The sequence below is a fragment of the Corythoichthys intestinalis genome, chromosome 17 (genome assembly GCF_030265065.1).
Source record: "Corythoichthys intestinalis isolate RoL2023-P3 chromosome 17, ASM3026506v1, whole genome shotgun sequence".
Classification (NCBI taxonomy): Eukaryota; Metazoa; Chordata; class Actinopteri; order Syngnathiformes; family Syngnathidae; genus Corythoichthys; species Corythoichthys intestinalis.
The window spans coordinates 15048494-15076251 of NC_080411.1; the positions used below are offsets into that span (position 1 = coordinate 15048494).

General features: G+C 39.9%; 1 protein-coding gene across 2 annotated transcripts in view; it reads right to left on the reverse strand.

Annotated features, from left to right (window-relative positions):
• lamc3 (laminin, gamma 3) overlaps positions 1 to 27758 on the reverse strand; it is a 252084-nt gene that overhangs the window by 20723 nt on the left and 203603 nt on the right. For both annotated transcript variants that reach the window (XM_057818403.1, XM_057818404.1), the window contains exons 15-19: positions 7420 to 7608; positions 7110 to 7355; positions 4997 to 5150; positions 4795 to 4937; positions 4473 to 4651 (exon numbers count right to left, since the gene is read on the reverse strand). In XM_057818403.1, coding sequence (XP_057674386.1) covers positions 4473 to 4651; positions 4795 to 4937; positions 4997 to 5150; positions 7110 to 7355; positions 7420 to 7608 — 911 coding nt within the window. The remainder of the gene's footprint in view (positions 1 to 4472; positions 4652 to 4794; positions 4938 to 4996; positions 5151 to 7109; positions 7356 to 7419; positions 7609 to 27758) is intronic.

The following is a 27758-nucleotide window of genomic DNA, read 5'->3' on the forward strand; positions in this document are numbered from 1 at the left end:
TTTGGTGAAAAAGGTAAAATTTTGGTCAAAAATTGTAACGTTTGTGTATAAAATTGTGAAGTTTTGGTGAACAATGGGGGAAAATTTGGTAAAAACATTTTTTTTTAATTGATGAAAAATGGTGATGTTTAGGTAAACAATCTTTAGTTTTGGTGAAGGTTTGGTGTAAAACTGACATTTGGTGATGAATTGTGAAATTCTGGTGAAAAATTGTATCGTTTACAAAAAAAAAAAAATCGTTAAATTTTAGTGAAAATGGTGGTATTTTTGTAAAAGATTAGTCAGTTTTGGTGAAAATTTGTGCAATTTTTGTAAAAAAATTTTGTTGTGGTGAAAAAGTGACATTCTAGTTAAAAATTGTGATGTTTTGGTCAAAGATTGTAATGTTTTGGTCATAGTTGGTGACATTTGGGTAAAAATTGTTTCTGGTTTGGTAAAAATGTGAAATTCTTTCAAAAAATGGTGATGTTTTGGTCAACAATTGTGACGTTTTGGTCATAAATTTTGATATTAAGTTTTGATAAAAACGTTTTGGTTAAAACCAGTGAAATTTTAGTGAAAAAGGTCAAATTTTGGTCCAAATTTTTTTAACATTTGTGTCAAAAATTGTGCAATTGTGGTGGAAAACGGTGGAAATTTTAAAATTTTGGTGAAAATGGTGATGTTTTGCTAAAAAACGTGTTTTGTTTTGGTGAAGATTTTTGAAGGTTTGGTATAAAACTGTCATTTTGGTGAAATTTTGGTCAAAAATGGAAAATATGTGAAATGATTCCTGAATGTATTGAAGTTGGAATCGTGAATGTGATAAAAAAGCTTTCCAAGCTAAACTATTGAATGTGCCGTACGAAATGAATGGGATTTTTTTTTTTTTTTTCATAAAATGAGTATTTTGGAATAATCGTGAATTTTCGGCAAAAACTGAATTGAAGCCCGTGTGGGATGAATTTTTGGAATACAGGTATGTTGAAGTTGGAAAGGAGTTGATAGGTGAGGAGCGTGTGACGCGTGTGGAAGAAGGGTACCCAAAAAGGAACAATATAAAAGTAGAATAAAAAAAACATAGATGGTAGCTTTTGCATGCAAAGCTACCATCAATGAATGTCAACAACAATCGTAGGATGAACCGCTGCTTCGCAGTTGTCCGCCTCGTGTCCCTTTCACACTGCCTGTGACACCTGGAATTTTTCCACTTGAGTTTCACCGCCATTCTGTATAAATGAGACTGATATGAGATAGGAGGATGAAGTCGCTGGAAGGAATTTTCCACTGTAGGATCAAATCCCTAACAGCAGATTTATCCGTCCTTGCGTTTCGCCCCTGTTGCACTCACTGCCTTTAAAAAAAAAACTCCTACATCGCAATTTATCATTCACTGTGTCAAAAAGAACAGAACAACAACAAAAAAAAAGCACGGCAGAAATCTGTTCTTATTCATCCCGTGGCGGGAAATGTAGTATTCCGACAGAAGCAATGAATAAATGAATAACAACGGCGAGATAAGCGCGGAATGAAAGAACGCTATGTATCTAACAAAGCGGGACGGGAATTTCTCCAAATATGAGACGACGCGGAAAAGTGAAGAACAGCGCAGGACATTTGTCCAAAGCTGACTCGCGCATTGTTTTCGCAGGGCATTTGTTTTGTCAGCCCTGACTTTGTTTGCTATGAAATGGTGAGTATATGAGCTATATTCCTGATGTTTTATGTCATTTTACTCCTTGCCACTAGGAGCTGTAAGTCGTATCTTTCCACTGACCTGGAGTCAGTCCCGTAGGTTTAAAATAACAGCTAATCAAGACACAGGTGTTGGTAGTTAGGGGGCTTCACTACCAGATCGTGACGGGCTAACGGATCGCGACGGATTGCGCTAACCGACGCCACTTCCTTTCGCGCGATGACAGCAAACATAGATATCTATGTGATAGATTAAACGATAAAAAATACATTTTTCTTTCTCTTTTGTGTTGAAGAGCGAACAGTGCAGTGTTTCCCACCAATGAACGAGACTGTGGCGGCCCGCCACAGTCTCGTTTGCCCCCCCCCGCCGAAAAAAAAAAAAAAAGATAATAATCAGATGCATCAGTCAGCCGATTACACAGCTGTAGCCCACTCCACTCTACTACCCGCGCGAGCACACACACAGACACACGCGCCGACAGGTCGCGCTCATAGACGGGACTACTTTGCCTGGTACACCAGACTCACCGCTGTTCCAGCTATTGAGTCTGGCTACCATTCAGCGGATACAATTTCCAGGGCGGAGCAAGCCACAGCAAACAGACAGCGGAGTGGACCAATCAGCGACGGGCAGACGTGACGTTAGTAATACGACGAGGGCAGGACGAGGGACTTGCGCGCGGAAGTAAACATACGAGGAGAGCGGAGTTTATTCAACATGGCTAGCGCGAGACAGACTGTTGTCAATCACTCGTGTCGATGTGTTTTTGGTAATTTAAAACTGATTTTACCGTGGATTGGAACATATTCTCGGCTATCCCGTTCGCCATCCGTGTTGTTGTGGAGACGACTTTCGGCGCGCAAGAGTGACGAGTGAGAGTTTCAGCTGACTCTCATTCTGTTAGAGGGACAGAAAGTGAGGAGCAGGTGAATGACATAGGGGCAGCAGGGGAGGCAGCTTCCCCTGAAAGAGGGACAGCAGGTGAGTATGACAGCAGAGAAAGGGGAAGTTGCTCAGCGTAGTTGAGGAGCTGTTGGTGTGCTTAGGAATAATTATTTTGTCCATGCCATTAAGGTCCAGACAAACACGGAAAGTCGTGGAACGCTGAATGGCTGCAAATGCCTCAGTTTAAACACTGGCTCTATAAAACTCCACATGGTAAGTTTTCATTTGGTATTAGGGGTATTCCATACTGTGAACATTTCCATATCTTTCAAACATAACTCTTTAGCAAATGATAAATTAAGTGAAAATAAATGTAGGTTTTCTGTGATCATTTATTTAAATATAAACAAATGTATTGTAGATTATGGCTGTAAAATATAAATTTAAGTGGTTGGGTCAGAAAAGGGGTCCAAATGGACCAAAATGGACCAAGCCCTGAAGCGTTCAATTTTGTTAGAGCTATGGAAATTTTCTTCATAAAGCCAAGAAAAATTAAATGTTCAATGGCAGGGTGCAGAGTGTGTCAGTCGTGAGTGAATGAACAATGGATTGAATGAGTGAGTGAATGAATTAATGACTTTGTGTCATGGCTTTTTGATTCAAGATTAAATTTGAAATATTCCTGATATGCCTTTGTGTGTTCTTAAGGATGATACCAACCTGTTGTGTTCATATACAGCAATTTATATTCGATTCAGTGGTCTCAAAATGCCCTAAAGAGATACACCAGGCTTGAAAATGTGCACACACACCCTACCCCGAGGGTCAGAGACCCTCCCACCACAGTCTCCTAAAATCCTGTGGGAAACACTGCAGTGTTGTTTTCGTCAATAGTGACGAGAACGAAAATATTTTGTCGACGAACAATTTTTTCATGACGACGTGACGTTGACGAGCTAAAGAGGTGGCTTGGGAGTCTAGAACATAAAGAGACAAATAGAGGTAGTCCCCGGGTTACAACGGACCCGACTTACGCGTTTTCGACTTTCGAACCCCCTGTGTCTCGTCGTTTTTTTTTTTTTGTGTGATTCATGCTTTTATTTTGGTACAGGAAGCGAGCTTCTGTACAGACGCACCCACCACACAGATGCCCACACAAAGCTGCCAAGTGACAGAGGTGGCAGCCTGCGCGTACATTTGTTGCTTGTGAAGCATCCAGAGGCGACGGCTGTATATAACCCCTTTTGTACTGTTTATTGTGCGTTTTCAATTGTGGTCGAATACTTGGGGCGAGTTGATGTGATTGCGGACGCTAACTGATACATGCTAATCGTTTGTTATTGCTGTTTCCGCAGCTACTTGTAAACGCAAATTTGAATTGCTGTTATTGAAGATGAGACTGATTTCATTTCATTTTATTTTAGTTTTATTCTGCAAGTGTTGATGTCATGAGCAGCTGAATAAAGTCAGCAAACCACATGGACGTCTTCGGCGCTTAGCTCACTGTCGAGCTAGGACTTAGCTCCAACGTCTTGGTGAGAACAGTTCAGTGACCTATAATACATGTTTTTGAATAGTTATTTTGAGATCAAGGGTACTCTAAAGGGTTAATTATGACTTGTGTGAAAATTTGGGTTACGTCTCCAGCGTAGGAACGGAACTCGTTTGTTCGGGGACTACCTGTAATAGTAAATAAAGAAATAATAAAGTAGTCTACTAATAAAGTAGTATTATAGTATAAATAGTAAAATAATATTCTATTCTATTCGTTAACCTTCCTCTCTCATGCTCATTAGTTTTTTTTTTTTTTTTTTAAGTTTGGTGTAGGAGGAGGCTTTAAAAAGTTTTTTTTCTGTTTATTCCTGCTTCCAAATTGTCTTTTGGAGGCAGTTGACTGTTGTAAACGCACCTCTTGCTGCACCAATCCGTAGCAGGCTGGACACTCCTGGCACTGGTGTGTGCCTCTGTTGTGGAAATAGTTAGGCTGGCATTTGTTACACTTGGAGCCGGTGAAGCCAGGCCGACACGTACACGTGCCATTAGCGTGACACTGCATGGAGACGGCACCCATGGGGTCGCAATCGCAGGCTGGTGGGATAAAAGGGAGATCAAAAACGCACAAATTTTGATTATTAATGACAAAAAATAGTGATGTTCTATAAAGGGTGGTCAACTTTTCAATAGTTGTCCTCTGACTTCTATTCTCATACCTTAAAAAAATAAAAGTGTACCTCTGCATCCTCGTGAAGAGAATCCAAAGAATCCCGCTCGACAAACGTCACACAAACGCCCCTCCACACCCCCTCGACATGAGCACTGTCCTGTGATCGGGTGGCAGGCGGCGGATGATGAACCGATGGGATGACACTCGCACCTGGAGCGAGTGAGACATGAGTAACGTTCCCGAAAGCGCTTTCTCTAAAGCTTCTTCACCTCTCGCAACCCTTGCCGTGACGGAGATTAAAAAAGCCTTCCTCGCAGCGGCTGCAGTCGCGCCCGGTCACGTAGTTCAAGCACTCGCAGGTTCCCGTCTCAGGGTGACACTCTGTGGCGTGGTCCGAGGTTCCCGCAGGATCGCAGTTACACGCTGGAGATGACATGGACCACATCTTAGGTATCAGGTGGAATTTTAAAGGTGCTAAAAGTGACTCTAAAATGATAGCAAAACACATTTTGGACACAAATCCATCCAAAGAAGTGACAGAAATGGCTTAATAAAATAATTAGATCCTAATTAGTCTTCTTTTCTCAGCTGCAAATATGTTATAAGTTCTGCCAAGTTATGACTGGTCAAAATCTGTAGCGAGACAAAATGGCGACGGTCATTTTCACTTTCCTGTTTGGACCACTCTGCGTCAACGAAAACTCTTCAATTTTTTCAAATTTTTCATTGGGCACCTGACTACATGTCTTAAGGCTGAGGCAGATTAGAGGTCAATTGATTTTATTTTTTTTACCTTGAAGGAGGAGACTCTCGCAAAAAAGGGCGTTTCTTTTTCCCAGCAGGGGGCGCCAAGTCTAACGGGTAATATTTCAATTAGAGCTGGGAATCTTTGGGCACCTAACGATTCGATTACGATTCAGAGGCTCCGATCCGATTATAAAACGATTATTGACGCACCCCCCCGCTCCTTCTTTTTTTTTTTTTTTTTTTTTAATTAAATGTTTTGTACATTAGTTCCAAAATTGTTCAAAAATCCTCTCAGGCTAAACCAAACTACTATTTCAGTATCAAGTTAACATATAGCAGTAAACAAATATACAAAAATAACAGTAAATAAAAAAAACTCCAGTCCCCATTCTGTAACAGCAGCTTTAAACTACATTCAATTGATTTAATGTTGTGAATCAACTGTTAAAGTTGTTAAAATTGCTCCCGTTATTCCATAATTTCCCTTTTGTCTACTTTCGACATGTGAAAGTTTTAAAACTATTTTAAAAGATAGATTCAAGTCAATATTTTACCGATTTAGGAGTATTTTAGATAAAAAGTTAATTAGGTTTGCTTGGAAGGTTCGCTACAACAGCCTTGCAGGGAAATGTACTGCTTTAAGATGGCGGCCGTTTACTAACGCCCGCATCTAGCTTTTTGTAGATGTGCTGCTCACGCTACCAAATCAATGGTGCATCTAGTCCCATATAAATTATATCTACCATTACGTTATGTGGATGACGTACTTTATAGCAGCTTTTCAGCAGCAGTCAGGTATGTTGTTGTTGTTTTTTTTTTTATCTCGTGGCATGAGTTGAGCTAGAGCCGTGAGTTGAGCATTGGCATTACCCGAGGGGCCGGGTAATGAGAAGCATGATGTTTAGCTACTCTCGCTGCGTTCTTCCTCGTTGCGCCCCAAAGACCGCGCGGCGCGCTGAGTGTGTTGTACTTCCGCTTTACTTGGCATATTTCAATAATCGGAATTTGGATGTTTGTGAATCGTTTTCGAATCTTCCATGGCCGAATCGCGAATAATCTAAGAATCGGAAATTTTGCACACCTCTAATTTCAATGCAGTTGTGCTCAGGCTGGGATACCTCTCACACATGCCAGATATGAAAAAGACTGAACCATGTATCAGGGAGTTATTATTCATTTACAGAATTTGGCGTGTTGCAAAAACATGGCCAACTCTGGCACCCTGCCCAGGTAAGGCTTGAGAATGAAAACTCACCATTTTGATAACTTAAGATCTTATATGTCTCATGAGAAGTCTCACCAATTTTGAGGGGGATCCAACTAACTCCTGAGGTCCCAAGGTCTCAAACACGCACCCTGTATATTCACTAAAATTGCATATTTTTTCACATTCAATCCAAAATACCCGATTTCCTGTTGTGACCGCGGAATCCTCCAAAATAAACAGGGAGTGAGCTACAATGCCCTAAAGCCAAGAGTAAATTATTCAAAATATATAGCAAGAGACCAATGAACAGGATTATTTTGAGTGGAATAACTAGGAAATTGTCAAAAACTACATTCTTCTACATATAAAATTCAATTTCCTAGCACCTTTAACCAAGAGGGGAATTTGTCGGTCGACCAACGACTCACGCTTGCACTTAAGTCCAGGCCTGTTGCTGCGAGCGTCGCCGTAGTAACCTCGGCGGCAGTTCTGGCATCGGTCGCCCTCGGTGTTCCCCGTGCACTTCAGGCAACGTCCGGTCAGGCGGTCGCACACGCCCACCGCATTGAGGTCCACGTTGCCACTGCAGTCGCATCTGCTGCACTCTCGCGTCCTGCCCGAATGCCCCAATGGGTCGCCGTAGTAACCGTCGTCGCACATCTGGCAGCGAGTTCCTGCCAACGGAACGATGCGGTCCGACCCCGATGTACTGCTGGCGAGCAGGAGCGGTGCACTCACCCGTTTGACCGGCAGGGCAGTTGGTGCAGACCACCGTATCGGTCTCCGCTACGTGAACGCAGCTACTTCCGCCGGGGCAAGGGCAAGGTTGGCAATCGCCTGGCGTGCCAATCAAAGGATTGCCGTAGTAACCTTCTAGGCAGCGCTCGCAGCTGAGTCCGTCAGTGAAGTCCGAGCACTTGCATTCACCTGAAATGCACGACAATAAAGCTATGAGCAGCCATCAACATTTCAATGGTGAATCCTGAAACTCATCACATATAAATACAGCTCTAGCAAGAGGGCTAAAAATGGAGTGGTTGCTGTGGCGAAGAATTTCACTAAAGTCTGAATCTGAACCAACAAAAATTGAAACCGTGCGACTTTTTAGCGTCACCCATCTAAGATACCTCCTTACGCTAGAGGTTGCACAGGTGTATTGTAATCTACAAACTTGGACTTCCTTTCGTCTCAGTTAAAAAGTGAAACTTTAGACCAGTGGTGTCCAAACTGCGGCCAGTCAGCCAATTTTTATTGGCTCGCAGCATATTATGAAAATGAATCGAATAAGTCCCGCACAAGAAGCTTGAGCTCAGCATTCACTCTGGTCCACTTCTCAGTTTTAACACTAGATGGAGCTAACAATTTACAGCTGCTACGAATGATAAGCCCATAGCGTAACATGTTGAATTTGAGGTTGGAAAATTTGTAGAATTTCACCTGACCAGTGGTAGCACGAATAATCTTGATGAGCCAAAGTTTCCAGTGATATACATACAGGGGTCGACAATAAAAATGGCTCGGTGGGCTTGACGTAGTACTTATAAAACCATCTGGGCCACCAGAATGCTCCAACCACAGGCCCGATGGCGCCAGTAGTATATAATGTCACAATAATTCCCAGTGGTTCCGTGTTTTGACAACATCACTCTATCCCGATTAAAGACAACCTTACAGTCTATGTAGCCAGCAGTTGCTCTTCGTGATGCGTAAACACACCAGTAAATGCCCCAAAAGAAAAAGGAAGTGACCGAAAATTAACAGGAAATGATGTGAAATGCCCCAAAATGATGCGGTAAAGACGTCCAATTCGTTTGAAGTGGGAGGGGTAGTAAGCAAACGAACGAATATAAAGGAGATCAACTTCCTGTTGATATGGAGTTTTTGTTGAAAAATGCTGCAACTTTGGTCAAAAATTGTAAAATTATGGTGAAAAATGGTGACGTTCTGGGGAAAAGGTGTGGTATTCTGGTGAAAAATTGTGAAATTTTGATGGTTGATGTTTTGGTGGAAAAAATTTTAGTGAAAAATTGTCATTTTTGGTGAAAAATGGTGAAATCTCAGTGAAAAAATTGTGACATTTTGGTGAAAGATGGGGAAATTTTGGTGAAAAATGGTGATGTTAAGCTAAAAAAAAGTTGATGTTTTGGTGAAAAATTGTGATGTTTTGGTAAAGAATGGTCACTTTTTGGTGAAAAACTAATTTTGGTAAGAAATGGTGATGTTGTTGTTAAAAGTAGTAAAATGTTGGTGAAAAATTGTCACTTTTTGGTAAAAAAAAAAAGTGTAATTTGGTCCAACTGTGAAATCTCAGTGAAAAATGGTGACACTTTGGTGAAAAAAATAGTAAAATTTCGGTGAAAAATGGTGATAAGATAAAAAATGTTGATGTTTTGGTGAAAAACGGTGACGTTCAGGTTAAAAATAGTGACATTTTGGACTATAATGGTGATGTTTTGGTGAAAAATGTTGATGTTTTGGTGAAAAATTGTCACTTTTTGTTGAAAAATTTTGTAATTATGGTCAAACATTGTGATATCTCAGTGAAAAATTTACATTGGGTGAAAAAAAAAAAAATCACATTTTGGTGAAAAAGGTGTAATTTAGGTAAATTCTTTTTGACATTTTGGTGAAAATGGTGACGTTCTGGTTAAAAATAATGAAAATTTGGTGAAAAATTGTGAATTTTGATGAAAAAACAGTTATGTTTTGATGAAAATTGTGACGTTCTGGTTAAAAATAGTGAAGTTTTGGTAAAAAATAACAGAAAATATACGAAATTTTTCTTGAATATATTAAAGCTAGAATCATGTTAATGCCATGATAAAGCTTTTCAAGCTGAAATGTTGAAAGTGCCATAGGAAATGAATTGGTGATAAAAATTTGTATTTTGGAATAACCGTTAATTTTTAGCAAAAACTACATAGAAGCCTCAATGGCATGAATTTTTGGAATATGTTGAAGGTTGGAAACGAGTCAATAGGTGAAAGTGCGAAACCAAATGTCACATCATTCACTTATTTATTCATTTGTGTGGATAAATCAGAATACTATTGCTTTATGGTATAGTTATATGGAGCTTATCGATGACGCCGCATGTATGAAAGCTATCAATCCACAAAGAGAAAAACACAAAAGTAGCATGTAACGCAGGCGTCAATTTGTAATGTAGTGGAGTAGTACTGTAAATTAAAAGTAAAAAGTACCACTTCATATTTCTACTTCCACACAAAATTTTACTTAAGTACAGTACCACTGCCGACAAGTCATTAGTTTCTGCGAGCGCACGTAGCCTACAAAGTCAGGGAGAGAAAAATAGCGCTTGGCATTAGATTCACAGAAGCCAAATTGGGCGGACGTGTCTATCATACCGTCTCATGCATTTGAGTGGTCTCGGTCTCACGCTCGGAATTGGAAAGGAAGTTTGCCAATTTGGGGGAAAAGTTGGTCAGGGGAATTCCTACAAACGAGCCTAAATTGGGAGCAGGAAAACAAGATGGAAAAAAGAAAAATGACTGATGTTTTGACTGACCAACACAAAATTAGGAGGACATCAAAACAGAATTGAACTTTCTAAAACGGTGTTCTCTTTATGGAGAAAAGTTTAAAAATGTATGTCATTTGATTGTACGTAACCACAAATTTTGCCGAAACATCACGTGTTATTTACGGGTCACTTCCTGCTGATTTTGGGTTACTGAAAAGCAGAGGTGGGAATCGGGCTGCAGCTATCGATTATTTTAGTAGTTGATTAATTGGTTAACTAGTTAGTTCGAATAATCGAGTCATCGGATTAGGAACATTTAATGCGTTGCAGAATAAATTTTAGGAGATATAAAACAAAGGCTTGCTAAGATTACAGTTTCAAAGGAGCATTAAATGCAAATACAAAATAAAATTCCCTAGTGTTTCTGCAAACTTTGCAGAATTGCACTTTCATTTAAAAAGAAATTTAAATACCTGAGCTTAGCCTCAAATGGTATAAAACAAACTAAATAAATTAAGATCTAAGTACAACAAAAGAACAACTGGGTAACTTGCATAGCAAAAGTTCGCTAGCTTAAATGCTATAAAATGCTAACCTTTTTTTTTTTCTCCTTTTGACTACAATGCTCTTAACAAATTTCTCAAACACATATTCCCACAAAAATGGCTAAATATATCCCTAAACTAAAATAAAAATGCATTAAAAACCTATTAGCTCGAACAAAAACCTACTATATGTTGGTCTGAACAGGGAGCAGGTGGATTCAGCCAAATTAAATGAGTTATGTCACATTCACTGTTGCCACTAGTGGGCAGTGTATCCACCCAAATCAATAAAACCAAATGCAAACACTTTCAAAACAAACCATTACAACACCACTCTAATTATACGAATACTCGAAGCAGCAAAATTTGATTCGAAGCTTTTTTTTTTTTGAATTACTCAAGTTAATCGATTAATTGTTGCAGCACAAGTGGGTAATAACGCGTTACATTTACTCAGATTTACTTGAGTAACATTTTGAAAAAAACTGTTCTTGTTAGATTAGTTTTACTAAGACATACTTTTACTTTTTCTTGAGTAAATTTGTGAAGAAGAAACGCTACTCTTACTCTGCTACTTTTGACCTACACAAGTCCTTACATTTTTCTTCTTGATTAGACATAATAGATTTTACTTTTATTTTTGGCCAGAGACAGTGGCTCAACCAGTTTGACCAATAAGACGTTGCAACAATTATCACATGACTCCTTTATAGCAATCAGACTCAAACTTGCCGTTCTATGATCACACCGGCCTGTTTCAATCACGTGGTGTCTTTAACTTCACTGTTTTGTGGCAAAAGGTGGATTTTTCAGATGAATCTTACATTGAATTACACCACAGTCACCGCTAGGGATGGGAATTGATAGGATTTTTACGATTCCGATTTTATCATCGATATTGCTTCACGATTCGATTCTTTATCGATTCTCTTATCGATTCTAATTTGGGGAAAAAGAAGAACAAACGTTTTGATTGGCATCGATTTTGTTTAATCAGAAGTCACAACCTTACAAACTCACAAAGAGGTCAAAAGAGGCCCAAAGCCTCAATGTTAACTGTGGCAATAAGTGGCAAATACACAAGAATGTGTAACATTTTACTGAAACATTTTTGTAATAGAAATAAATAATATTGGTATATATTGGCATATAGGTTGTTGTTCTGCCTTTGGCAATATGTGTTAAAGCAGGGGTCCCCAAACTTTTTCCTGTGAGGGCCACATAACTTTTCCCTTCTCTGATGAGGGGCCGGGGTCAGTTTGTAACAGAAAAAGTGTGACGATTGCAGGAGTGCCTAAATGTTATTATTATTTTTTTTTTTTTCAGGAAGCCACAATCAAATAACCCTTTCTGGATTCTTCACGGAACAAAAGTAAATGAAATAAAAATAATAATATAATATAATTAGGGCTGTCAAATGATTAAAATTTTTAATTGAGGTAATTACATCTTAAAAATTAATTAATTGTAATTAATCGCAATTAATCGCAATTCAAACCATCTATAAAAAATGCCATATTTTTCTGTAAGTTATTGTTGGAATGGAAAAATAAGACACAACATGGATATATACATTCAACATACGGTACATAAGGACTGTATTTGTTTATTATAACAATAAATCAACGAGATGGCATTAACATTATTAACATTCCGTTAAAGCGATCCATGGATAGAAAGACTTGTAGTTCCTAAAAGATGAATGTTAGTACAAGTTATCGAAATTTTATATTCAACCCCTCTTAATGTTTTCGTTTTAATAAAATTTGTAAAATTTTCAATCAAAAAATAAACTAGTAGCCCGCCATTGTTGATGTCAATAATTACTTACACAATGTGCATGGGTGCTGCAGCCTATAAAATCAGTCGCACCCAAGCGCCAGCAGAGGGCGGCAAAACTCCATAAAACACAATTAACAAGTGGGCATTTCCCTGTACTGTCATTTAAATCTGTCTGAGTGGGGCATGTGCGTTAATTGCGTCAAATATTTTAACGTGATTAATTTAAAAAATAATTACCGCCCGTCAACGCGATAACTTTGACAGCCCTAAATATAATATAATAATAAAAACACTATTAATTAAATAGATAATAACCAAATAATCCTCTCTGAGTTCTTCACAGAAAAGGCCAGGAAATAAATGACACTATTGAGAGAAAAAAAAAAAAAAAAAAAATTCAAATTGCACTCTGGTATTGTTCAGGGGGCCGGACCAAATGTGGAGGCATGCCATTTAGTTTTTATGGTGCTTTCACGCTCAAGTGGGGGCGCCATTGCGTTTCCTCATGCGAAGAAGAACGCGCTTACCCGCGAAGAAGAAGTGCTGCATCCAAGCGAATGAGCGAGTGAGTGAGAGAGGGAAACACTACGACAAACCTACGTTCTTTATTCATGTTTGTAAAATATCTACAGAGGCAACGGCTGTATGTATCATCTTTTGTGTTGTTGTTTTGATCGGACACTTAAATCCAGTTGTGTAGTGGTTTGAACGATGTGCTAATGCTAGCGAACGCATGCTAACCATTTGTTATTACTGTATTAGCGGCTAATCATCGCTGATTTATGTTGATGCAAACCTGTTTGTTATTGGGGACGAAATTGATCTGTTTCATTTCTATTCTTAGTTTCACTCGACAAGTGATGGTTGAATGAAGTCAACAAATTATACCAACGTCTTCTGCATCCTCATTTGGGAGTTTAGCTAGCTGTATAGCCAGGACTGAGCCTTAGCGTCTCTGTGAGGACAGTGCAGTCGTATTCCCTCCCGATGCAGTTATCTCCACCTTGCAATGACTGCAAGTCGCTTTGTTGTAATTTTTCCTCGTGAAGACACACTTTTGAGCGTTTGAACCTATGTGCTGTCATTGTTATGTTTACGGCTCCAATGCTCGTGCTAAACAGTCGTAACCTTTAATTTTCACCCTTTTCCTGGTGAAGTGTAGCCAAACTTTGGAGCGAGTGGTTTTGGGCGCCATGCTAGTTTGATGCATCTGGAAAACAAGACACGTCACGTCACGACACAATACGCGTCTCTAGGAATCGTTGAAGGGATCGTTAAGGCTTTTTCATTGTGATGTCGAGACCTCGAAACATTAGGAACCGGTTTGGAATTGGAATCGAAATTCGATTCCCATCCCTAGTCACCGCAAATATTGCAGGAGACCCACTGGAGCCCACATGGATCCGAGATTCACTCAGAAAACAGTGAAGTTTGGTGGTGGCAAACTTATGGTCTGGGGTTACCAGTACCTCCAATATGGGGGTGTGCGAGAGACCTGCAGGATGCAAGGCAACATAAATAGTCTGAAATATCAACAAATCTTACCTGCCTCTTACATTCCTAACCATAAAAAGGGACAAATTCTGCTGCAGGATGGTGCTACATTGCATACTTCAATCTCTACCTTAAAGTTCCTCAAGGCATAGAAGATCAAAATCCTCCAGGACTGGCCAGCCCAGTCACCAGACATTAACAGGATGAAAGAGGAAGCATGGAAAACGAAACCCAAGAATGTTGATGAACTCTGGGAGGCATGCAGGACTGCTTTCTTTGATGTTCCTGATGACTTCGTCAATAAATTGTATGAATCCTTGCCGAACCGCATGGATGCAGTCCTTCAAGCCCATGGAAGTCAAATACAAAATATTAAATTTGGATCTCACAGCACCACTACTTAATTCGCTTATGTTATGTAACATATTTTTGTATTTGAAGTACATTTTCTGTACAATTTTCACACTACTGTCTGTAGGCAAGAAAGCTTTTCTCTTGCCAAAATTTGACCTTTATGTCTTCATTAAATGATAAATCTTTTTTCAGTGAATCAAATATATATTTTTTTACATTCAACATAATTTGGGAGGGTCTTAGCTTTCATATGAGCCATTTCTGAAACCAATTGAATAATTAAAAGTCAGGTTATTAGTAGGGTTGTTCCAATCATATTTTATTGCTCCCGATCCGATCCCGATCGTTTTAGTTTGAGTATCTGCCGATCCCGATATTTCCCGATCCGATTGCTTTTTTTTTTGCTCCCGACTCAGTTCCAATCATTCCCGATAATTTTTCCCGATCAAATACATTTTGGCATTGCATTAAGGAAAAATGAATAAAACTCGGACGAATATATACATTCAACATACAGTACATAAGTACTGTATTTGTTTATTATGACAATAAATCCCAAAGATGGCATTTACATTATTAACATTCTTTCTGTGAGAGGGATCCACGGATAGAAAGACTTGTAATTCTTAAAGGATAAATGTGACTTTGTATATTTTGACTAAATATTGCCATCTAGTGTATTTGTTGAGCTTTCAGTAAATGATACTGCAACCATTTAACTTCTGCCCAAATGCATGATGGGAAGTGCAACCATGACTGGGCTTAGGGGCACCAATTGATATATCTTCTCTGCGTTGGGAAAGAACATAGGGTGTCAAGAAAATGATCAACTACTACCTTTCTTCCCCACATTGCCTCCCACGTTTTTTTATTTGCTGAGAGAGGTATTGTTAGGTTTTAGCCACATAAAAAATGGCTCCAAAGGCTGTCAAAATTCTCTATACTCATTATACGCTGCCTTTTAGCGCTATCTATAGGTAAAATGGCATTTTTATAGATTGAACGCGACAATGCGTGAGTTGGTCGGGCAGCGCATGCGTTAATTACGTAACGTGATTAATTAAAAGAAATTAATTACCGCCGTTAACGCAATACATTTGATAGCCCTACTTTAAGCCAAAACTACTCTGGAGGAGTGTAAGACATTTTGTCTGAAACGTTAAATACAATTAGAAAACGGTAAAAAAAAAAAAATATATATATATATATATATATATATATTAAAAAAAAAAAGGCATGTCCAATACTTTGAAAATGACGTGATCGGCCCCGATCGATCGGGACATCTTTAGTTATTAGCAATTGTTTCAACTGACTTTTGTCAGGGACTGTATATACCTGAAGTCATTATTCATTATATAATGCAAATATGGTTGCTTAAAAGTTGGTGGGGGATTTTATAGTCAGGTGCACCTTATAGTCCAAGAATTACGGTACTTCATCCACCAATGCTTGTCGTACACAGAGTCTCCCGAAAATCTAATCTCAGGACCTGGAACACGCAGTTCTGGCCTTTTGCCATCCGAGGACGCTGCGCCACTGACCGACATCACCACGTGGCAGGAAAGCACTCGTCTAGAAAGACAAGTGAACTCAGCCAGGCCATAATTGCTTGTGGGAAATACAGAAACGCCGGGAAAAAAAAAAAAAAACCTTCAAGGGATGCAGACAATTCCCTCAAGCAAGCGGCAAGGAGATTAGCATTCCTATGAAGTAGTCCTGGATTTAAAAAAAAAAAAACAACTAACAAAAACATATTTAAATCCCGGAGTTGTTTGTGTCCAGAATATTTTAAATCCTACATTAATTATGTTTTTTTCTATCATGCAAGAGTGGTTCAAGATGATAAATCATGGTTATCTAATTGCATCCGTACTGAACATGACGTGTTGTGCTGTATGAAGTGGCATCCTTATTCACTAGCCGCTTCATTTTAATCGTACATCTCGACATGGAATTGTCGCATTATTTATTCAAGGCCTGCAACAATGCAATATTAAACACACTGCGAGATCAAGAAGCGTTCATCTGCTTAATACTGAGAATGCCAAGACTTGCAGGGGGGCGCGTCGGATTAAAAGCTTCATGGAGGGTCGCGGGGGGTGTCTGGTAAAATAATTACAAGTTTATGTCCGCTCCCCCCCACATGTAGTAAAACGAATAAATATGAGCATTTGCCTTAATGCGTCATTTTGTTATGCCAGTTTAACCCACTGTAGAGTCGTTGAAGGAGTCTCAACTCTTTGGCTGCCATTATCAACGCTGGACGTCCAATCTATTTGGACTGTGAGGGGCGAATGAACGAACGGAAAAACTCAAAAAATTGGCCTAAAAGTAACACTACAGTGCTGGCCAAAAGTATTTGCACCCTCAGCTTACTGAGACTTGAATGGAACAACACTTCTTTATTCATTGTGCTTCTCAGCATATATGTCACAGAGACATAACAGAGATTCCTTTTTATACTGTAATACCACACCCACAGGAAGTGCACACTATGGCAACAGCAGTGTGACATAAATATGTCACATCTCCTCCCCCCTTACATAACATGTCCCAGAAATAAACACAAAAATACCACCTGTTTTTCCCTCATTACTTATTACTTATAAATCCAGTCTATCAGGCAGTTGCCTGTCGCGTGTAGGATAACGATGTTCAACAGTCACTTCCGATTTTCCACTTGTGGAAACAGGTTCCGATCTCGTTTCAGGTTCTGTTTGTGCATTGGTTGAATTAGACACAATTACAGCAGGATTGTTTGGGTTTGACACATCCGGTAAGCTAGACATTTCTGGTATTTTTGACACATCCGGTAAGCTAGACATTTCTGGTATAATTACACTGCTAGCATCATCACAATCAATAGACAGTTCTGGAGTAGTGTCTGGTGTTCCCAACAACTGATCTACATGGCGACGCCAAACACCATCAGCTGTCTGAACTGTGTAGGAAACAGGCCCAGTTTGAGCAATGATGGTGGCAGGGGCCCACTTTTCCTTACGCTGGTAACTCCGGGCCATAACAGAGTCACCAGGTGCAAAAACTCGGTTCTTGGAATGCAGGTCTCTGTACTTGACTTGCTTCCGTTGATCCATTTGAACAATCTCGCTCAGGGTTGGTGGTTTCAGAAGATCCATGCCAGTTCGTATCTCTCGAGAAAACATGAGGCTCGCTGGTGATACTTTGGTAGTTGCATGCACAGATGTTTGGTATTTTAGGAGAAATTCGTGTAGTCTCTGATGGAGTGTACTTTGCCCTTGTGATGCTTTGAGAGCATGTTTGAGGGTCTGCACAAACCTCTCTGCCAAGTCGTTGGTTGCCGGGTGGTAGGGAGCCGACTTAATGTGTTGAACCCCATTGGCTTGCAGGAATTCACCCATTTCTTTTGACACAAATTGGGGCCCATTGTCTGAGACGAGTTGTGCAGGGGCTCCGAAACGACTAAACATCTCCCCTAACTTCTCAATTGCCTTTTCCGATGTGGTTGATTTCATGATAGCGACCTCTGGCCACTTACTATGGGCATCGATAGCAACCAGAAACATTCGATTTTCAAAAGGCCCCGCAAAGTCAATATGAATGCAATGCCAAGGGTCCTGAGGAAAATCCCAAGGATGAAGTGGGGCTGCAGGTGGATTGTTGCGAATCTTCTGGCACGATGAACAACTTTTTACCATCTCTTCGATCTGTTTATCTAATCCTGGCCACCAAAAATAACTTCTTGCCATTTCTTTCATTTTAACAATACCACTGTGACCTGCATGCAGTTGCGCAAGCATTTTAGCACGCAATGACTATGGCACAATCACTCTCCTCCCCCACAGCAAACAACCTGATTGAACAGAAAGTTCCCACCCTAATACTTGGTAGCACAGTTTTTAGACAAAATAAGTGCGAACAACCGCTTCCGGTATCTATCAATGAGTTTCTTACAATGCTCTGCTGGAATTTTAGACCAATCTTCTTTGGCCAACTGCTCCCGGTCTCTGAGATTTGAAGGGTGCCTTCTCCAAACAGCCATTTTTAGATCTCTCCACAGGTGTTCTATGGGATTCGGGTCTGGGCTCATTGCTGGCCACTTTAGAAGTCTCCAGTTCTTTCTTTCAACAATTTTTCTAGTGCTTTTTGAAGTGTGTTTTGGGTCATTGTCCTGCTGGAATACCCATGACCTCTAAGATTCAGTCTTCCCAGCCTGGTGCAGGTCTACAATTTTGTCTCTGGGGTCCTTGGACAGCTCTTTGGTCTTGGCCATAGTGGAGTTTGGGGTGTGACTGACTGATGTTGTGGACAGGTGTCTTTTATATCGATAATGAGTTAAAACAGGTGCCATTAATACAGGTATCGAGTGGAGCCTCGTTAGACCTCGTTAGAAGAAGTTATACCTCTTTGACAGCCAGAAATCTTGCTTGTTTGTAGGTGACCAAATACTTATTTTTCACTTTAATTTGGAAAAAAATTATTTAAAAATCAAACAATGTGATTTTCTGTTGTTTTTTTCCCCCACATTCTGTCTCTCTGTGTTGAGGTTTACCCATGTTGACAATTACAGGCCTCTCTAATCTTTTCAAGTAGGAGAACTTGCACAGTTGGTGGTTGACTAAATACTTATTTGCCCCACGGTACATGCAGGACTTTTAATTCATTTTTCTAAATATTGGTGGAGCAAAAATGCATAGTTTTGAATATGGGAGTAGTCAGAGATCTGCTACAAGTATTCACCAACCTTGGCCATAATTTATTCAGATTTGTGGATTTACAGTATCACAAAAATGAGAACTTTAAATGGATCAAAGTATACATCTAGGATTATTATTTCATTTTTCTAAATATTGGTACAACATAAATGCATTGTTTTGAGTATGGGAGTAGTCAGAGAGCTCTACTACTAGTTTTCACCAAACTTGGCCAGAATATATTCAGATTTGTGGTTTTACAGTGCCACAAAAATGAGAACTGTAACCTACCAACTAATAAAACGACCCGGTGCTAAGGGGAATCACAAAATATTGGACTGACCTGCGTTTTTTTGGGGTGTCAAACACAAGATGTGGGAGAAATCCAGTAGTTTTGGTGTATTAAGAGTGTCTTGGGTCAAACTGTTTTGGCCAGGCGGCGCGCTGATTACATGCAAAGCTACCATCATTTAAGACACGTATGTGAAAATCATACTTTGGATCATGTAGGCATGCCAAATGTTAATATTGTTAGCTAGCCTTTTTTACGATGTCCTTCATCACCTGGATGACAATGAGGCTGTTATTCTAACTTAAACTGACGTTGGTTACTCCGCTTTGACTGCCTCGTGGATTTACGATTTTTTTTTCCCTGCCAAGGGGGGAGCTAAGAATCATCTTAAAGAAGACGGCGAAAGCTACGACGCTACCGTGCGTGCGGCGTGGCTCCCCGATGAGCCGTGATGAATTTAACGGGGGTGGAAATGTGCTGAGTGTGAAGATGACTGAGCGGGATATGAGGCGGAGGAGAGGCCCTCGTGACACGGCTGTTGCCATTGACGGTGATAGACAACTCAAGAGTTGCTCTAATACAACTGCTTTCACAATGACAAGTACACTAACTTTGGCATACTTTATTAATACTTTCAATAATGAAGTAAGCTGACCAAACATCTTTGTTTCCCTGGACAACAAAAAACAAGCCCCATTTATTTGTAACAGACAAATCATAAAATTTCAAATTTCTAAAATTCTACTTGTCCTACAGTTTTTGCCACAATCACATAACACACGCATCATAAAAATCACAAAACCAAGACACCCAAACGTTATCAGTCAGTTTTCGGCAAAAAAACGTCGATTCCCCAAAATTTGACATGAACTTCAGTATACATTCTTATTGGCTATTGATTTTCAGCCCGCAAGAAATATCCATATGTAGTCATTATTTTTTCTATATCATAAAATTAACAGTATGACTTAAAATATACACAAGGTGCCCTCATAATGCCCCAAAATGTGCAGGAAGTGACCCAAAATTACCAGGTTGTGACCCTAAAAGGCCTCCAAATCGACAGAAAGTGACCTGAAACGCCCTAAATCAAATAGGCAAATGAATAAAAAATATACAAGAAGGGACCCCAGAATGCCCAAAATGTAAAGGAAGGGACACAAAATATACAGGTAGTGACCCTCAAATGCCTGAAAATCAACAGTAAGTGAACTGAAATGCCCTAGAGCCAAGAGGAAATGAACCAAAATATATAGGATGTGACCCACTTTCAATAGAAGGTGACCTCAAAATGCCCCAAAAATCAACATTAAGTGACCAATAACATGAGGTGACCTTGAATGCTCTAAAGCCAAGAGGAAATGAACCAAAAGTATAAAAGTGACCCCGGACTTCCAAAATATGCAGAAAGTGATCCAAAATCAACAGGAAGTGACCCAAAAATGCCTCAAAATCAACAGGAAGTTACCAATGAACAGGAAGTGACCCTAGAAAGCCCCAAAATGTGCAGGAAGTAACCCAAAATCAATAGGTAGTGATCCCAAAATGCCCCATTATAAAAAGGAAATTACCATTTGACAGGAAGTAACCTGAAATGCCCTAAAGACAAGAGGAAATAACCAAAATATACAGGAAGTGATCCCGGAATCCCCCAAAATATGCAGGAAGTGACCCAAAATCAACAGGAAGTGATTCAAAAATGCCCCCAAATCAACAGGAAGTGACCAGTGAACAGGAATGCCCAAGAATCAAGAGGAAATAAACCAAAATATACAGAAAGTGATCCCTGGAAAACGCCAAAACGTGCAGGAAGTAACCCTAAATCAACAAGTGGTAACCCAAAAGTGCCCCCAAATAATTCAGGACTGACCTAAAATGCCCTAAAACCATCAGGAAACGATCCAAAATATGCACAAATTGAAACAGGAATGCTGAAACTTTGCAGGTAGTGACCCAAAAATACCCCAAAATTTACGGGAAGTGACCTGACATGCCCTAAAGCCAAGATAAGATTTTCGTCAGTGATGACGATAACGAAAATATTTTGTCAATGAACACTTATTTCATGACGATGATGAGACGATAACGGGATAAAAATGTGTTTTGGTAGACTAAACAAGATTTTCGTCTGACGAGACGAAAATGCGCAATACTTTCCGTCACATGTTCACAACGTGTGACATTTTAATGTGTAGTTAGCCCGCATCTTAGCAGTGTCCGGTTGAGTAACTCATGTGATGTGCTGCACCCCCTCAAGTCACCCACTAGTGTCCTCTCCCGTCTCCCTATTGCTTGTTTTGAGACAAACGCAATAATCTAATTGTAACTTGTATTTGTTACATGTTATGATGCATTTTTATGCATTATAAAAGATTTATCAGTGGGGCAAATAAGTATTTAGTCAACCAGTAATTGTGCAAGTTCTCCCACTTGAAAATATTAGAGAGGCCTGTAATTGGTAACATGGGTAAACCTCAACCATGAGACACAGAATGTGGAAAAAAACCCAGAAAATCACATTGTTTGATTTTTAAAGAATTTATTTGCAAATCATGGTGGAAAATAAGTATTTGGTCAATACCAAAAGTTCATCTCACTACTTTGTTATGTACCCTTTGTTGGCAATAACGGAGGACAAACGTTTTCTGTAACTCTTCACATGCTTTTCACACACTGTTGCTGGTATTTTGGCCCATTTCCTCCATGCAGCAGTGATGTTTTGGGGCTGTCATTGGGCAACACGGACTTTGAAAGGTGGAAAAGCGCTATATAAGTATTACACCATTGACCATTCAACTCCCTCCACAGATTTTCTATGGGGTTGAGATCTGGAGACTGGCTAGACCACTCCAGGACTTTGAAATGCTTCTTACGAAGCCACTCCTTTGTTCCCCTGGCTGTGTGTTTGGGATCATTGTCATGCTGAAAGACCCAGCCACGTCTCATCTTCAATGCTGATGGAAGGAGATTTTCACTCAAAATCTCTTGATACATGGCCCCATTCATTCTTTCCTTTACACAGATCAGTCGTCCTGGTCCCTTTGCAGAAAAAAACAGCCCCAAAGCATGATCTTTCCACCCCCATGCCTCACAGTATGTATGGTGTTCTTCGGATGCAATTCAGTATTCTTTCTCCTCCAAACACAAGAACCTGTGTTTCTACCAAAAAGTTCTATTTTGGTTTCATCTGACCATAACACATTCTCCCAGTCCTCTTCTGGATATTCCAAATAATCTCTAGCGAACCACAGACGGGCCTGGACGTGTACTGGCTTCACGAGGGGGACACGTCTGGCAGTGCAGGATTTGAGTCCCTGGCGGCGCATTGTGTTACTGATAGTAGCCTTTGTTACTGTGGTCCCAGCTCTCTGTAGGTTCATTCACTAGGTCCCCCCGTGTGGTTCTGGGATTTTGCTCATCGTTCTTGTTTTCATTTTGACGCCACGGGGTGAGATCTTGCATGGAGCCCCAGATCAAGGGAGATTATCAGTGGTCTTGTAGGTCTTCCATTTTCTAATAATTGCTCCCACAGTTGATTTCTTTACACCAAGTGTTTTACCCATTGCAGATTCAGTCTTCCCAGCCTTGTGCAGGTCTACAATTTTGTCTCTGGTGTCCTTCGATAGCTCTTTGGTCTTGGCCATTGGAGTTTGGAGTGTGACTGACTGAGGTTGTGGAAAGGTGTCTTTTATACCGATAATGAGTTAAAACAGGTGCCATTAATATAGGTAACGAGTGGAGCCTCGTTAGACCTCGTTAGAAGAAGTTTGAACTCTTTGACAGCCAGAAATCTTGCTTGTTTGTCGGTGACCAAATACTTATTTTCCACTCTGATTTGGAAATAAATTCTTTAAAAATCAAACAATGATTTTCTGTTTTTTTTTCCCACATTCTGTCTCTCATGGTTGAAGTTTACCCATGTTGACAATTACAGGCCTCTCTAATCTTTTCAAGTAGGAGAACTTTCACAATTGGAGGTTGATTAAATACTTATTTGCCCCACTGTATGTCAATTTTGGGGAGCTTGGTACAGAATACGGCATTTACATGGAAAACCCGTCTCTATTTACACAATTTTCAAGTTACAAAACTACTTCCAGAGCCAATTAATTTCGCAGCCATGACACAGTTTGAGCAACCCCCCAAAAATCACCATCATCAAACTAAAACCACATAAAGACGCACGTCCTGCAAGCATCACAACCAGACCTGAAAGAGAATTCTCATTTCCACCTCCACCCATCTCGCTCCTGCAGATTCATTATAGAAAACCCCGGCAGAGCGACCGCAGCGACCTATGGGCCCGCCTGACCCGGACCCCCTCGTCGCTTTCCAGAAAGCTTTAGACTGGGCTCAGACTGGCTCGGATTTCCAGCTTTCGAACTTATAATGAGGTCGCCTCGGATTTTGCACGAGCTCACTTGCAAACAAGCTGCGGAATGGAAAAAAAAAAAAAAGAACATTTTACACTGTTTACACTGAGTCATTCAAAGCTTGAATTTCTCTCCCCAGAATTTTTACTTTTTAATTTACGCACCTACGCAGGCTTAAGTGAGTGAAATGTATTGGTTCGGAACAACATTCATGAGTACATACACGAAAAAAAGTGAATTATTAAATCGGAAAATGGGACATTTTGGCAAATGCTCCGCCCCCTCTTAACAGATGAAGGAAAAGTATCTGAACCTTTTTGAATTTCTCCTATTTCTGAATAAAATCACCAAATGTGATCTGATCTTTGTCAAAATCACACAGATGGAAAAACAGTGTCTCTGCCTTAACTAAAACCACTCAAACAATTACAGGTTTTCATATTTTAATGAGGATAGCATGCAAACAATGACAAAAGGGGGAAAATAAGTAAGTGAACCAAATTTAAAATTTTGTGCCCCCTCCCTCTGGCAGAAATAATTTCAACCAGACGCTTCCTGTTGTTGCAGATCAGCCTGGCACATCGATCAGGACTAATCCTGGCTTATTCTTCTCGACAAAACTGCTGTAGTTCAGTCAGATTCCTGCGATGTCTGGCATGAATCGCTGTCTTTAGGTCATGTCAAAGCATCTCAATGGGGTTGAAGTCTGGAATTTGACTTGGCCACTCCAGAACGTGTATTTTGTTCTTATGAAACCATTCTGAGATTAATTTTGTTCTGTGTTTTGGATCATTGTCTTGTTGCAGCATCTATCCCCTTTTTAGCTTCAACTGTCTGACCGACGGCCTCAGGTTTTCCTGCAAAACATCCTGATAAAGTTTTGAATTCATTGTTCCATTAATGATTGCAAGTTGTCCAGGCCCTGAGGTAGCAAAACAGCCCCAAATAATGATGCTCCCTCCACCATGCTTCATGGTGGGGATGAGGTGTTGATGTTAGTGAGCTGTTCCATTTTTCCTCCACAGATGACATTGTGTGTTACTCTCATACAATTCAACTTTGGTTTCATCAGTCCACAAAATATTTTGCCAAAACTTCTGTGGAGCGTCCAAGTGCCTTTTTGCCAACATTAAATGAGCAACAATGTTATTTTTTAGACAGCAGTGACTTCCTCCGTGGAGTGCTCCCATGAACACCATTCTTGGCCATAGTTTTACATATAGTTGATGTTTGCACAGAGATATTGGACTGTGCCAGTGATTTCTGTAAGTCTTTAGCAGAAACTCTAGGGTTCTTTTTTACCTCTCTGTGTATTCTGCGCTGAACTCTTGGCATCATCTTTGTTGGACGGCCACTCCTTGGGAGAGAAGCAACAAAGCCAAACTCTCTCCATATGTTGACACGTTCTCTGACTGTCGATTGATGAACATCCAGACTTTTAGAGATGGTTTTGTATCCTTTCCTGGCTTTATACAAATCAACAATCCTTGATCGCAGGTCTTCAGACGACTCTTTTGACCGAGCCATGGTGCACATCAGACAATGCTTCTCACCAAGACAATTCTTACCAGGTGTGTGTTTTATAGTGGGCAGTGCAGCTTTAAACTCTCACTCATCAGTGATTGGGCACACAACTGACTTCAATTGTTTGGTAAAAATTGGTTTCAATTGCTCTGTGAGTCTCCTTAGGCAGAGGGTTCACTTACTAATTTTCCCCCTTCTGTCATTGTTTGCATGCTATCCTCAGTAAAATATGAAAAACCTATAAATGATTGGGTGGTTTTAGTTCGAGCAGACACTGTTTTTACATCTGTGTGATTTTGACAAAGATCATTTCATGCAAAAATGAGAGAAATTACAAAAGGTTCATATACTTCTTCATACCACTGTAGATGACGTTGTGCTGAGGGATTTTTTCCCCCATTGTTTAAAAAAAATATCACATAGTAAGCATTTAGTCACAATGTTACTCATGACTTTCTTTTCACTGAATACTTTTTATTACTTGTACTTGAGTGAATTTTTTTGAATGATACTTTTACATGAGTAATATTTTGAAGCAACGTTACTCTTACTTGAGGCAAATTCTTGGCTACTTTACCCACCTCTTAAAATTCAGTAGTGCAAAAGAATGTAGGTTGAATTAAAGCTTCTTCTGGGGGTCAATGAAAACTAGGCATCGGGCCGCAGTTCCTCTGTTCTACGCTGTGAATGTATCTTTTGACTAGAGTTGTCCGACTTTTTAACTGATAGCTGATATCCCGATATTGTCCAACTCCGATAATCCGATAACGAAATAAAACAGATTCCAATATATGCGGCCGTGCACTTAACGTGTTATTGCGAATTGTATTGCGATGCCCCACTGGATTCTTTAATAATGATAAATGTAACAACTTCCAGGTTTTTTTTTTCAATAAACATTTTGTGACAATTAAGAGAACAACTTCCACTGCAGTTTTATAAAATAAATGTCCCATATGAATAATATAAATTGAAATTAGCAAAAAATGTTCATCATTAAATAATAAGAATAATTCACAATTAAATCATGTTTACAGTAGTTACCCCGAAGAGCCACTAGGAGGCTATCAAAGCATTACAAATACTAGCAGGCAATCATAGGACATGCAAATGCAATGACAATTCCCAAGATGCATTTTGCTGTGTTTTCCCACAGATTTTTGTATTTTATTACTTTCCTAGTTTTCTTAGTGACTATTTTTTTCTGGTAATGCAGAAGTGATATGTAATGAGTTTGTAATAAATTATTTTCAGTCATTAATTTTTCATTTAATTTACAAATGCAAAATGGTTTGTTCACATAACAAATCCTAGCTTTCTAGTTTGGAGGTCAATTAGCATAACTGAGCTAAACAGTGACTAGCATTTGTACAAATGCAGAAGGTTTCTACATTCACTATGATGACAATATGCAAAGCCGACACCAATATGATCTAATATACAGTGGGGCAAATAAGTATTTACTCAACCACTAATTGTGCAAGTTCTCCCACTTGAAAATATTAGCTAGGCCTGTAATTGTCAACATGGGTAAACCTCAACCACGAGAGACAGAATGTGGAAAAAAAATCCAGAAAATCACATTGTTTGATTTTAAAGAAATTATTTGCAAATCATGGTGAAAAATAAATATTTGGTCAATACCAAAAGTTCATCTCAATACTTTGTTATGTACCATTTGTTGACAATAACGGAGGCCAAACATTTTCTGTAACCCTTCACAAGCTTTTCACACACTGTTGCTGGTATTTTGGCCCAATACTCCATGCAGATCTCCTCTACAGCAGTGATGTTTTGGGGCTGTCGTTGGGTAACACAGACTTTCAACTTCCTCCACAGATTTTCTATAGGGTTAAGATCTGGAGACTAGCTAGGCCACTCCAGGACCTTGAAATGCTTCTTACGAAGCCACTCCTTTGTTGCCCTGGCTGTGTGTTTGGGATCATTGTCATGCTGAAAGACCCAGCCATGTCTCATCTTCAATGCCCTTGCTGATGGAAGATTTTCCCTCAAAATCTTTCGATACATGGCCCCATTCATTCTTTCCTTTACACAGATCAGTCGTCCTGGTCACTTTGCAGAAAAACAGCCCCAAAGCATGATGTTTCCACCCCCATGCTTCACAGTGGGTATGGTGTTCTTCGGATACAATTCAGTATTCTTTCTCCTTCTAACACGAGAACCTGTGTTTCTACCAAAAAGTTCTATTTTGGATTCATCTGACCATAACACATTCATTCACATTCTAGCGAACCGCAGACGGGCCTGGACGTGTACTTTCTTCAGCATGGGGACGCGTCTGGCAGTGCAGGATTTGAGTCCCTGGTGCCGCATTGTGTTACTGATAATAGCCTTTGTTACAGTGGTACCAGCTCTCTGTAGGTCATTCACTAGGTTCCCTCATGTGGTTCTGGGATTTTTGCTCACCGTTCTTGTTATCATTTTGACGCCACGGGGTGAGATCTTGCATGGAGCCCCAGATCGAGGGAGATTCTCACTGGTCTTCCATTTTCTAATAATTGCTCCCACAGTTGATTTCTTTACACCAAGCGT